The 14,309-nt window shown below is 41.4% G+C and overlaps 1 protein-coding gene across 1 annotated transcript; it reads left to right on the top strand.

Moving 5' to 3' along the window:
* The first annotated feature begins 2,027 nt into the window (after positions 1 to 2,027).
* kbtbd3 (kelch repeat and BTB (POZ) domain containing 3) lies at positions 2,028 to 12,976 on the top strand. Its single transcript, XM_068032861.1, has 2 exons — positions 2,028 to 2,236; positions 11,377 to 12,976. The coding sequence occupies exons 1-2, from the start codon at positions 2,031 to 2,033 to the stop codon at positions 12,974 to 12,976; spliced, it is 1,806 nt and encodes a 601-aa protein (XP_067888962.1). The 5' UTR covers positions 2,028 to 2,030.
* The last annotated feature ends 1,333 nt before the right edge of the window (positions 12,977 to 14,309 follow it).

Below are 14,309 nucleotides of genomic sequence, written 5' to 3'. Positions count from 1 at the left end.
TTTTAATTATATAGATAGCTATTTAAGTGCAGCAGTAAGCTGCTTGAATGTGTTTTAGGATCAATACAGTCAAAATGGGTGGAGCTTTCGAACTGCATCAGTATCTTGATTGAGTCATATATTCCTATATATCTTTGAACTGTTCTGGTATTGTGTCTGTACGGTGACTTAAAGTCAGTGATGCCAATTAAGTTGGCAAGGCGCAGTTTAAAAAAAAAATGAAATGTTATTCATTGCAAAATTATCTGTCAAAGGAGTGACATAAATTTCAGCTAGACCACATTAATTCCTCTTTTTTGGTGTATTACCATAACGTGGAGTGATTCATTTGTAAGAGAATTGGTAATTGGGGAAAATGTTCAATCTCATTTGTGTGATTCTGGTGGTAATATATTAACTATTAAGACAAAGCATTCTTCAGAGTTGTGCTTATATTGCAAAAAGACAAATTGTGGAGAAAGAGACATAGCATTAGAATATGGTTAACAAATCTGTCATCTTCCTATCTTAATCTGACTGGTTCCTTTCACTTAAGATTTCAATGTACCCTCATATTTGGCCTTGCTCTTACTGTGAGAACCAACGACACCAAACTGACCAATTGTTACTTTTCTCCAAAAAAAGTCCTATGTTAATTATGTTACTTTGGAAAGCTCCCTACTTCCGAATATTTTATGCTCATTTTATTTTGGTTTGGTTCATTGGAGTCGACATATGCAGAAAAATGAGTTCAAATAAAAGTGTTTTCTCATATGACTCACCATCAATTGGTTTTCCTGAACTACAAAATGTTCAACAATGCTCATTAAAATACCTTCTTTCTATACCTCCATAAATTAGCATCACATCTTCAGGTATTGATATCACTAGATTAAGTATGATGCATATTTTATTACTTAACATTCATTTACAGCTTTCTATTGAATTGTTTCATAGGCTGAATATCTCCAATAAAACATTAAGTTAGAGGCAGAAATACTAGTCAGCCAAGGGTATTTTAAGTCTATTAATCCAAGAAGTATGTTTCAAAATATCTAGATGACTGAATTTTTTACTATACAGGAAAATGCTGTATGATACTAGCATTAAAGGCCTGCTCGGGTATAAAATTAAAATCCGACCTGGGCCCGACCCGACCACAGCTGAACCGAACCCAACTGGAGCCTAAGTCCTTTTCATTTTTTTCATGCCCGACCCGACCCAAATATCGCAATGAATTTAATAATATCAAGCATGTTATTGAAACAGAAAAAAATCGCGTCATTGTATTTATTTATAAAACACAGAGCCAGTACAGTCCAACCCGACCCGAGCCCGAATGCTGGACACAGGATATAGACCCAACCCCACCCGAACCCGGCTTTAACTAGCATTATATATTTTAAGCTGTTCCCTGGATTACAATGCATTCATCTAAATTCTTATTCGTAACATGCAGAATACTTTAAAAAATATATTTATATTTTTCCTTTTAGATTCTCCCGGGCCTTTCCTTGAGCCATGGAGATGTGAGTGGTCCAAAAGCACTTACTTCTCTTACTGTTCCTTCCCTCTAGGATGTGGCTGGCATTTGTTCAGTATCTGTCTGTGATAGCACATTTGGGGCTGAAAACACTCCATGTGGAGAAATACTTTTCATTGATGGAGTATCACTAGAAAGGAGGCAAACATCTTGGAAACTTTCTTGTGATTACAGAATGGCTATGTTTAAGAGCAGGTTGCAATTAACTAAAGAAGGGATGATAGTTTAAAAAAACTTTTCGTTAAGTCAAACTGCTTCAAAAGACAAATTAGTAAACTGTCCCATAATTTTCCTTTAAAACATGCACGTACAAAATCTAGATAATTTAACTAAAACATCTTTACTTTGATAACTTAAGAAAATCCACTTATTATACATATATTTTGGCTAAAGATTTTTAATTGTATTCAAGTATTGAAAATAAGATGAATTTCTTGAAAGTGTGTTTGTGACAAAAATGTACAGAATATTTTATCTTTGCAGATTTGAAACGTGAGCCAATTCAATCATGGATTCAGTTTCTAGGGTTGCTTGCAATGGAGTGACTGAAAGAAGAACCGTCTCTCTGCTAGCTGAGACCCACGGCAAGCAGGTTTTGAATGTACTTCAGAACTTCCGGGAGCAAAACGTATTCTTTGACTTCACTATATTTGTCAAAGGAGAAAAGTTTCCATGTCATAGGTGTATTCTGGCTGCATGCAGTGATTTCTTCAGGTAAATTAAAGGGATATCTTTCAGATACTGTTTGTAATGTAGTATGTGTCTCAGCATCCCTTTGGCACAACAGTTCTATTGCAAATACTGGAAGTGGACTTTTTCTTCTATAATCTATTTTTGTAATCTTGTGCATAACCTGTAGTTGCTGTAACCTGTCAACTGACAATGATTGGTATAGTGGAATTTTAAACGTGTAATGGAACTTGTACAGAATGAAATATTTAAGCAACAGAATTCGGCAGTACTAAAACCGTACAATAATCAGATGTAGGCATCATGCACAATTGAATTTACCTGTGTTCGCTGCAGCTTTTAAAATATCAATCTCTACCAGGCTACTTCTGCCTCACGTAGCATCCTCTGTGGGTTTGGTGATGTTTGTATTTGCATAGTTTCTCTCATCTAACAGTGGTTTCCATAAGCAGACTTTGCTCCTTTTTATGATCCAGAAGCTGTACGTTTTCTGTAATCTGCCTTTTTGCTTGCAGGGGTTGGTTTATTGGACAACGAAGTCTAGCACTCCATTGTCTAACTCCGTTCAAAACGGTGGCTATTAAACATATCACAGAATCGCTACAGTGCAGAAGGAGGCCATTCGGCCCATCGTGTTTGCACTGGCTCTCTGAAAGAGCAACTCCCTCAGTTCCATTCCCCCTACCTTCTTCCCATAACCCTGCACATTCTTCCTTTTCATATAACTGCCTAATTCCCTTTTGAATGCTTCAATTGAACCTGCCTCCACCACGTTCTCAGGCAGCACATTCCAGACTTCAACCACTCGCTGCGTGAAAAGGATTTTCCTCGTCACTTTTGCTTCTCTTACCAGATTTCTTTAAATCTGTGCCCTCTCGTTCTCGAACCTTTCACGAGTGGAAACAGTTTCTCTCTATCTACTCTGTCCAGACCCCTCATGATTTTGAATATCCCTATCAAATCACCTCTCAGCCATCTCTTCCCCGAGGAAAACATTCCTAACTTCTCCAATCTACCTTCATAACTGAAATTCCTCATCCCTGGAACCATTCTCGTGAATCTTTTCTGTACACTGTCCAATGTCCTCATGTCTTTCCTCAAATGTGGCACCCAAAATTGGACGCAATACTCTGGCTAAGGCCAAACTAGTGTCTTATACAGGTTCAGCATAACTTCCTTGCTCTTGTACTCTCTGCCCCTATTAATAAAGCCCAGGATACTGTATGCTTTATTAACCGCTCTCTCATCCTGTCCTGCCACCTTCAATGACTTATGCACATATACACCTAGGTCCTTCTGCTCCTGCACCCCCTTTAGAATTGTACCCTTTATTCTATATTGTGTCTCCATGTTCTTCCTACCAAAATGAATCACTTCACATTTCTCTGTATTGAACTTCATCTGCCACCTGTCTGCCCATTCCACCAACTCGTCTATGTCCTTTTGAAGTTCTACGCTATCCTCCTCACAGTTCACCGTGCTTCCAAGTTTCGTATCATCTGCAAGCTTTGAAATTGTGCCCTGTCCACCAAGGTCATTAATATATATAAGGAAAAGCAAGGGTCCCAACACTGATCCCTGGGGAACTCCACTACAAACCTTCCTCCAGCCCGAAAAACATCCATTAACCACTAATCTTTGTTTCGTGTCACTCAGCCAATTTCGTATCCATGTTGCTACCCTCCCTTTTATTCCAAGAACTACGTTTGCTCACAAGTCTGTTGTGTGGCACTGTATCGACCACCTTTTGAAAGTCCATGTACACCACATCAACAGCATTTCCCTCATCAACCCTCTCTGTTACTTCCACAAAAAACTCCAGCAAGTTAGTCAAACATGATTTTCCCTTACGAAATCCATGCTGGCTTTCCTTAATTAACTCTAATTTTTCCATGTGACTATTGATTTTGTCCCTAATTATTTTTTTCTAGAAGTTTTCCCACCACCAAAGTTAAACTGACTGGCTTGGGCTGGGCTTATCTTTACACCCTTTTTTGAACAAGGGTGTAATGTTTGCAATTCTCCAGTCTTCTTGCACCACCCCCGAGTCTACAGAAGACTGAAAAATTATGGCCAGTGCCTCTGCGATTTCCACCCTCAGTATCCTTGGATGCATCTCATCCGGCCCTGGTGCTTTATCCACTTTACGTACAGACAGCCTATCTAATACTTCTTTATGAATTTTAAACCCTTCCAGTGTCTGACTTAACTTTTTTTCAACATTGCCTGTGCTGCATCTTCTTCCTTGGTAAAGACAGATGCAAAGTACTCATTTAATATCTCAGCTATGCCCTCTGCCTCCATGTGTAAATCCCCTTTCTGGTCCCTAATTGGCCCACTCCTCCTTTTACCACCGTTTTATTATTTATATGCCTAGAGAAATCTTTGGGATTTCCTTTACTGCTAGCGACCAGTCTCTTTTCATGCTCTCTCTTTGCTTTTTCACTTCCCCTCTGGACTTTCTATATTCAGCCTGGTTCTTAATAGTATTTTCTACCTGGCATCTGTCATAAGCACACCTTCTTTATCTTAATTTCTGCCTCTTTTGTCATCCAGGAAGTTCTGGATTTGTTTGCCTTACTTTTCCCCTTCGAGGGAACATACCTTGACTGTGCCCGAACTATCTCTCTTTGAAGGTAGCCCATTGTTCATCTACCAGTTTTCCTGCCAACTTTTGACTCCAATTTATTCACCCAAGCTCCATTCTTACCCCATTGAAGTTGGCCTTCCCCCACTTAATTATTCTTACCCTGGATTGCTCTTTGTCCTTTTCCATAGTCAGCCTAAACCTTATGATACAATGATCACTGTCCCCTAAATGATCTCCTACCGATACTTGATGCACTTGGTCCACTTCATTCCCAAGAACCAAGTCTAGTAGTGCCTCCTTTCTCGTTGGACGAGTAACATACTGTTGTAGAAAATTTTCCTGAACACACTGTAGGAACTCTTGCTCCTCCCTGCCCTTTACACTACTATTATCCCAGTCTATGTTTGGATAATTAAAGTCCCCCATTATAAATACCCTATAATTTTTGCACCTTTCTGTAACTTCCTTGCAAATTTGTTCCTCCATGTCCTTCCCACTAGCTGGTGGCCTATAGACAACACCGAGCAATGTAACCACACCTTTTTGTTCCTTAGCTCTAGCCAAATTGATTCTGTCCTCAACCCCTCTGGGACATCCTTTTTCTTCAGCACTGCAATGCTCTCCTTAATCAATACTGCCACCCCTCCCCCCTTTTTTCCCTTTCCTATCTTTCCTGAACACCTTGTATCTAGGCATATTTAACACCTAGTCCTGCCCTTCTATGATCCAGGTCTCTGTTATAGCCACAACATCATATTTCCACATGGCAATCTGCGCCTGTACCTTACCAATCTTATTAACCACACTCCGTGCATTCACATACATGCTCATTAACCCTGATTCAGACTTTATTACTTTCTCCATTACTCTGACCCCACCTAATAACGTACTATTCCTTACTCTTGTGCTATCTATCTCCCCCAGTATTCTGTGCATCTTGGTATTCCTCTCTTAATACTTGCTCCTGGTTCCCACATCCCAGACAAGTTACCAGTTTTGCCTCCCTCCAATCTGAGCTCCCTCTCAGGTTTCCATCCCCCTGACCATTTAGCTTAAACCCTCCCCAACAGGACTAGCAAATCTTCCTGGGAGGATATTTGTCCCAGTCCTGCTAAGGTGCAACCCATCCATCTTGTACAGGTCCCACCTGCCCCAACCGGTCCCAATGTCTAAGAAGTCTGATACCCTCCAGCCAAGTGTTCAAACACTCAATTCTCCTATTCTTATGCTCACTTGCACCTGGGACTGGGAGTAATCCTGAGATTACTGCTTTTGAGGTCCTGCTTTTTAATCTCCTTCCTTTATTTATTTATTTATTTAGAGATACAGCACTGAAACAGGACCTTTGGCCCACCAAGTCTGTGCCGACGAACAACCACCTGTTTACACTAATCCTACATTAACCCCATATTCTCTACCACATCCCCACCATTCTCCTACCACCTACCTACACAAGGGACAATTTACAATGACCAATTTACCTATTAACCTGCAAGTCTTTGGCTGTGGGAGGAAACAGGAGCACCCGGCGGAAACCCACGCTGACACAGGGAGAACTTGCAAACTCCGCACAGGCAGTACCCAGAACTGAACCCGGGTCGCTGGAGCTGTGAGGCTGCGGTGCTAACCACTGCGCCACTGTGCTGCCCTTGCTCCCTAAAATCTGCTTTCAGGACCTCATCCCTCTTCTTACCTTTAAACATAGATCTAGTTTTATAGATTAAAGAAACTTGCTTCCAAATATATATAATTATGAAGCATGAAAATCTTCCAAATACTCTGTTATGTAAAACACATAGAAAAAGAAGTTAAGTATTGGTCAATTATCTTCTGTAAGAACATCCAGATGGGAAAAAATATTTTGCCTTGGAATAAAGTGTGTCTGTGGCAAATTCAGTCTCTTTGCACCATTTGGTTCCACTTTTAGGCAAGATTCTGCTCAAAAGTCATTTTCAGATGTATTGGGAACGGGGTACACGATATGAGCTGGGACAGCAGATTAATCTTTGTTCTTGCATCGCTTTTAGAACTGTACAAAAAGCATCAAAAAGGATATTGGGGGTAAAAAATCTTTACGTAGATGGTTTGAATGTGAATTTTTCTGCCATAAATCATTATTGACCCAAGACCATAATAATTTTACAAGGGAATTGGATAGTTGTTGTAAAAGGAGGAGTATTAATAGGCATAGGGAGGAAACCATGTGGTATGAAATTAGATGGCTTATTTGGAGAAAACATTCAGTGCAGACTTGAAGGGTCAAATGTCTCGTTTCTGTGCTACAATATTATATGATTCTACCTTGTTTTAAAATTTTTGGTCTATGTAAGTAACCCAGAATCCCATTTGCCTTTCCCACCTGCATTCAGACCTTTTTTAAAGATCTATGTAACTGCTCCCTTAGATCTCTCTTCCAACACTCTTAAGTATACCCTAAATGGCAAGATTCTTATTTACACAGTTCATTTACCAAAAATATTCTGTTTCACATTTCTCTGCATTAAAGTGCATGTCATGAACTGGAGGGGCACCAATATCCTGGGCGGGAGGTTTGCTAGCGTTCTTCGGGAGGGTTTAAACTAGTTTGGCAGGGGGATGGGAGCTATGGATCAGTGGATGGGGTAGCTGTTGAACAGGCAGATACAGAGTGCAGAGAGTCTGTGAGGAAGGTTAGAAAGTTGACAGGGCAAAGTTGCAGCCAGTGTGATGGGTTGAAGTGTGTCTATTTTAATGCAAGAAGTGTCAGGAATAAGGGTGATGAACTTGCATGGATCAGTACTTGAAGCTACGATGTTGTGGCCATTACGGAGACTTGGATCTCACAGGGACAGGAATGGATGTTGGATGTTCCGGGGTTTAGATGTTTCAAAAGGAATAGGGAGGGAGGTAAAAGAGGTGTGGGAGTGGTATTGCTAATCAGGGATAGTATCACAGCTGCAGAAAGGGAGGTCGTCGAGGAGGGTTTGTCTACTGAGTCATTATGGGTGGAAGTCAGAAACAGGAAAGGAGCAGTCACTTTATTGGGAGTTTTCTATAGACCCCCCCAATAGCAACAGAGACACGGAGGAACAGATTGGGAGGCAGATTTTGGAAAGGTGCAGAAGTAACAGGGTTGTTGTCATGGGTGACTTCAACTTCCCTAATATTGATTGGAACCTCCTTAGTGCAAATAGTTTGGATGGAGCAGTTTTTGTCAGGTGTGTCCAGGAAGGTTTCCTGACTCAATATGTAGATAGGCCGACTAGAGGGGAGGCTATGTTGGATTTGGTGCTTGGCAACGAACCAGGCTAGGTGGCAGATCTCTCGGTGGGAGAGCATTTCGGTGATCGTGATCACAACTCCCTGACCTTTACTATAGTCATAGAGAGGGACAGGAGCAGACGGGAAGGGAAAATATTTAATTGGGGGAGGGGAAATTACAATGCTATTAGGCAGGAACTGGGGAGCATAAACTGGGAACAGATGTTCTCAGGGAAATGCACGACAGAAATGTGGAGGTCGTTTAGGGAGCACTTGCTGTGACTGCTGGATAGGTTTGTCCCGATGAGGCAAGGAAGGGATGGTAGGGTGAAGGAACCTTGGATGGCAAGAGATGTGGAACAGCTAGTCAAGAGGAAGAAGGAAGCTTACTTAAGGTTGAGGAAGCAAGGATCAGACAGGGCTCTAGAGGGTTACAAGGTAGCCAGGAAGGAACTGAAGAATGGACTTAGGAGAGCTAGAAGGGGACATGAAAAAGTCTTGGTGAGTAGGATTAAGGAAAATCCCAAGGCGTTCTACACTTATGTGAGGAACAAGAGGATGGCCAGAGTGAGGGTAGGGCCGATCAGGGATAGTGGAGGGAACTTGTGCCTGGAGTCGGAGGAGGTAGGGGAGGTCCTAAATGAATACTTTGCTTCAGTATTCACGAGTGAGAGGGACCTGGTCGTTTGTGAGGACAGCGTGAAACGGGCTGATATGCTCGAACAGGTTGATGTTAAGAGGGAGGATGTGCTGGAAATTTTGAAAGACATGAGGACAGATAAGTCCCCGGGGCCAGACGGGATATACCCAAGGATATTACGGGAAGCGAGGGAAGAGATTGCCGCACCTTTGGCGATGATCTTTGCGTCCTCGCTGTCCACTGGAGTAGTACCGGATGATTGGAGGCTGGCAAATGTTATTCCCTTGTTCAAGAAAGGGAATAGGAATAACCCTGGGAACTATAGACCAGTCAGTCTTACGTCGGTGGTGGGCAAATTATTGGAGAGGATTCTGAGAGACAGGATTTATGATTATTTGGAAAAGCATAGTTTGATTAGAGACAGTCAGCATGGCTTTGTGAGGGGCAGGTCATGCCTCACAAGCCTTATTGAATTCTTTGAAGATGTGACAAAACATATTGATGAAGGAAGAGCAGTGGATGTTGTGTATATGGATTTTAGCAAGGCGTTTGATAAGGTTCCCCATGGTAGGCTCATTCAGAAAGTAAGGAGGCATGGGATACAGGGAAAGTTGGCTGTCTGGATACAGAATTGGCTAGCCCATAGAAGACAGAGGGTGGTAGTAGATGGAAAGTATTCAGCCTGGAGCTCGGTGACCAGTGGTGTTCCGCAGGGATCTGTTCTGGGACCTCTGCTCTTTGTGATTTTTATAAATGACTTGGATGAGGAAGTGGAAGGCTGGGTTAGCAAGTTTGCCGATGACACGAAGGTTGCTGGAGTTGTGGATAGTGTGGAAGGCTGTTGTAGGTTGCAACGGGACATTGACAGGATGCAGAGCTGGGCTGAGAAGTGACAGATGGAGTTCAACCTGGAAAAGTGTGAAGTGATTCATTTTGGAAGGTCGAATTTGAATGCAGAATACAGGCTTAAAGACAGGATTCTTGGTAGTGTGGAGGAACAGAGGGATCTTGGGGTCCATGTCCATAGATCGCTCAAAGTTGCCACCCAAGTTGATAGGGTTGTTAAGAAAGCGTATGGTGTGTTGGTTTTCATTAACAGGGGGATTGAGTTTAAGAGCCGCGAGGTTATGCTGCAGCTCTATAAAGCCCTGGTTAGACCACACTTGGAATATTGTGTTCAGTTCTGGTCTCCTCATTATAGGAAGGATGTGGAAGCTTTAGAGAGGGTGCAGAGGAGATTTACCAGGATGCTGCCTGGACTGGAGGGCATGTCTTACGAAGAAAGGTTAAGGGAGCTAGGGCTTTTCTCATTGGAGCGAAGAAGGATGAGAGGTGACTTGATAGAGGTGAACAAGATGATGGGAGGCATAGATAGAGTGGATAGCCAGAGAATTTTTCCCAGGGTGGAAAGGGCTATCACCAGGAGGCATAATTTTAAGGTGATTGGAGGAAGGTTTCGGGGAGATGTCAGAGGTAGGTTCTTTACACAGAGAGTGGTGGGTGTGTGGAATGCACTGCCAGCGGTGGTAGTAGAAGCAGATACATTAGGGACATTTAAGCGACTCTTGGATAGGTACATGGATGATAGTAGTATGAAGGGTATGTAGGTAGTTTGATCTTAGAGTAGGTTAAAGGTTCGGCACAACATCGTGGGCCGAAGGGCCTGTACTGTGCTGTACTGTTCTATGTTCTATCTGTATGCCCACTCCTGCTAACTTGTCTCTGTCCTGCTGAATTCTTCTTCCAAGGCCCCTAATTTATCAGCAGATACAAAATTATTTCTCTTATGCCTATGCCCAAAGCATTAAAATAAATTGAAAACAAAAGGGATCCCAGCAGAAACTTCTCAGCCACACTACTACCCACTTGTCATCCATTTACTCCTAACCTTCACTTTCTGTGCTAGACACTTCTCTATGAATGACAATCTCTTTAATACCATGTACCTTAATTTTCATAAAAAGACACTTTACCTTATCGGACACACAAATGTTGATATATACAACATCCAATGTGTTCCCTTTTTACAGTGATTTCCTCAAAAAAATCAATTGTTAGTCAAGTATGACCTGCTGATTGTTTCTCATTACCTTATGCCTTTCTAAATGTTTTTCTACAGCTATAACTGGAACAGTTTAATTTTTTATTAGGTTGCTAAAGTAACCGCCCTCTATGGTGTGTCTATTATTGGGATCTCAGTAAAACTTATATTTGTCTCCAACCTCATTACCTCTCAATGTTTTGGCTTAATGCTCACATAAATCTTTGTACCATCCATTATTGATAGTTTTCAGCCATATTAAGATGCTGCGGCACATACATTTTTGTATATGTGCCAGCACTTTCTACAGCAATCCAAAACTAAGTCCCACTGCTTGGCTCATTCACCATAGCCCTGCATCTTCTCTGCTTCAAATATACTTTAATTGACTGTCATTTTGGTTTTCTGGGCATGAACTAGAAAAATGGCTGTAGTATGTGTACATTTGTTTTGAATTTTTAGAAAAAATATTCATGTTTGTGTACTTGCAGCAAACCAGCTCAAAAAGTAATTTCCGAAATTGTAATCTGGACTATATTATTTATTAAGTATTGTTCAAACAGAAGCTGTAAATCATGTAAGAAATATTAATGATTCATAGTTTTTGTAATGTCCTGGTAAAGACAGTAGTTATGTTACTGTTTCTCTTGCAGAGCCATGTTTGAAGTTCACATGAGGGAAAGGGATGATGGAAGTGTAAAAATCACTAATTTATCTCCGGAGGCTGTGAGAGCATTTCTGGATTTTGCTTACACAGGGAATGCAGAGATATCTGAGACCAATGTTGAAATGTTCTTTCAGATGTCCTCATTTCTTCAAGTGTCCCTGCTAGCTAAAGCCTGCAGTGATTTTCTCATCAAAACCCTCGATCTCAGCAGTTGCTTACAACTTCTGTCTTTGTCTGAGGATTATGGTTCTACCACTTTGTACGATCAAGCTTTGCTATTTGTAGTGCAGCACTTCTCTCTTCTGCTAAAATCAAATGATTTCTTGGAAATGAATGCTGGACTACTAGAAAAATGCCTTGAAGCAGATGCATTGAATGTCCCTGATGAGGACACTGTTCTGAATGCTGTTCTTCAGTGGACTCGATATGATATTGACACGAGAGAAAAGCATTTGCCTCACTTGATTAATCTTGTCAGATTGCATCAGCTATCCAAAGAAACTCTGGAGGACTTTATGAGGTCTGAAAGTTTACTAGCAAACAATCCTGAATGCATGAAATCTGTTAGTGATGCTCTCAATGAACTGGAAGAATTTAACGGGCTCTTTCCTGACGCAAGACCATCCACAACAGAAAAATACATATTTGTTCACAAAACTGAAGAAAATGGTTTGATTAAGCATACATTTTGCTATAACATTGAAAGTGATACCTGGAAGGAATTGCCTGCTACAAATATTATTGATTTTCCAGGGTCAAGTTTGGTTACCTTTGGAGAAAAAATATTTATTACTGGAGGATGTAAGATCAGCTGCAGTAAATCTATACGACTGCACATTGCAGAAAGATGTCATGATGCAACTGACCAGACATGGTGTTACTGCCCAAGCACAAACAATTTCACTTCTGTTTCATCAATGAAAAACTCTCGGACCATGCACACATCGGTTATTGCAATGAATCAGCTTTTTGTAGTAGGTGGGAAAACTAAAGGAGCACAAGAAATCCGAAGCCTTTTAAATGTTGAATCCTACAACCCTCTTACCAAAGAATGGAGATCAGTGAGCCATTTGCCGAGAGGAATTTACTATCCAGAAGCAAGTGCCTGCAACAACATCATCTATGTCCTTGGATCTGAGGTGGAAATAGCTGACATTTTCAATCCGTCAATGGATTGTTTCTTCAAATACAATGTGTCCTCTGATCAATGGTCAGAACTTGTTGCAGAATTTGGCCAGTTTTTTCATGCTACTCTTGTGAAAGCTGTCCCAGTAAATTGCACTTTGTACATTTGTGACCTTTCTACTTACAAAGTCTACAGTTTTTGTCCAGAAACCTGTGTTTGGAAAGGTGAGGGTTCATTTGAGTGTGCGGGCTTCAATGCAGGGGCTATTGGGATTTCGGACAAGATTTATATTTTGGGTGGGGATTATGCTCCTGATGAAATCACAGATGAAGTACAGGTGTACCACAGTAGCAGATCTGAATGGGAAGAAGTAGCACCAATGCCCAGGGCTTTAACAGAGTTTCACTGTCAGGTGATTCAGTTTAACAGATACAGGGATCCCTGGAAAAGCCAATTGTAATGTCCATTTTTAATTGGTGATAAAGAGCTTTTTATTTAGTCCCAACTATTTCAATTGGGTTTTTAATTTAAGCAATTATTCAATTTCAAGCTAATCCTTTTTTTCCCCAAAATAATGTCCCCTTACTTCTCTCCTGTATGTGGGAATGGGGTTCCATGAACATGGTAGCTGTCTGCTCCCTTGTCCAGTGACCATTCTCATCTTGAGTTCTAGATGATGAATGCTGGCAAGCTATTTGACAGTACTGACCATCACAACCAAACTTAATCCTTTTGTCACTTATTGTCTATGCATGCAGTTCAGTGTAGATCACTGGATAGCAATTAAGGTTCATAGTGGATATTTGTCATTCTTAGTCTTATAAATAGGCATAGAGTGCAAAAGCAAGGAGGTTATGGTGTGGATTTATGGATTAGAAACTGGACTGAAATAACGACATTCGAGCTGCTGTACATAGTTTTAAGATGTTCTTTGCACTTTTTAATTTGCAATATGGGTAGGTAGAGGTTTTTTAATCACCATTCTCACTGATGATGTGTACCTTTGTAAAAACCCTGATTCGGGCTGAACTAGAATATTGTCCAATTCTGGGCACTGCACTTTCGGAAGGATGTGAAGGCACTGGAGAGGGTGCAGAAAAAATTTACGAATGGTTCCAGGGATGAGGGACATATGAGGATAGCTTGTAGAAACTGGGGCTGTTCTTAAGAGAAGGCTGAGAGGAGATTTGATTGAGGTGTTCAAAATCGTGAGGGGTCTGGACAGAGTAGATAGGGAGAAACTGTTCCCGTTGGCAGAAGGGTCGAGAACCGGAGGACACTAATTTAAGGTGATTGGTCAAAGACGACCTGAGGAACAATGTTTTTACGCAGCAAATGGTTACTATCTGAAATGCACTGCCTGAGGGCGTGATGAAGACAGATTCAATCGTGGCTTTCAAAAAGGTATTGGATAATTATCTGAGGAGAAAATAATTTGTAGGGCTACTGGGAAAAAGGTGGGGGAGTGGGACTAGCTGAGTTGCTCTTGCAGAGAGCTGGCACAGACACGATGGGTCAAATGGCCTCCTGTGCTGTAACCATTCTATGATTATAGCCTGGGAGCACTGTGGAGTTAATTTTCACTGCCGGTTTCGGGTGTCTGGTACACATAGTGATCAGTCCAGTCACCTGTTTGTGAGTGGAAAGCCTGGCCAATTTTGATGGTTAGGCCTCATTTGCAAGTAATTGGTGGGCTAACCACATATTGGCAGCGGTGATGGGAAACCGCCCACCCTGGTGCAGGCAAGTATTTTTCAAGGGTAAATACACCTCATAAAGAGAGATGTCCTTTA

Source organism: Heterodontus francisci, chromosome 6, assembly GCF_036365525.1.
Source record: "Heterodontus francisci isolate sHetFra1 chromosome 6, sHetFra1.hap1, whole genome shotgun sequence".
Taxonomy (NCBI): Eukaryota; Metazoa; Chordata; class Chondrichthyes; order Heterodontiformes; family Heterodontidae; genus Heterodontus; species Heterodontus francisci.
Note: the sequence above shows the minus strand (reverse complement) of the source record. Positions and strands in the feature narration are given on the sequence as shown.

Bases quoted from the DNA above. Each gene is read 5' to 3' on its own strand.
- kbtbd3 (XM_068032861.1), top strand. From the start codon at position 2,031: ATGGATTCAGTTTCTAGGGTTGCTTGCAATGGAGTGACTGAAAGAAGA. The intron at 2,237-11,376 runs GTAAATTAAAGG...TTTCTCTTGCAG, and splicing joins GCATGCAGTGATTTCTTCAG to AGCCATGTTTGAAGTTCACA.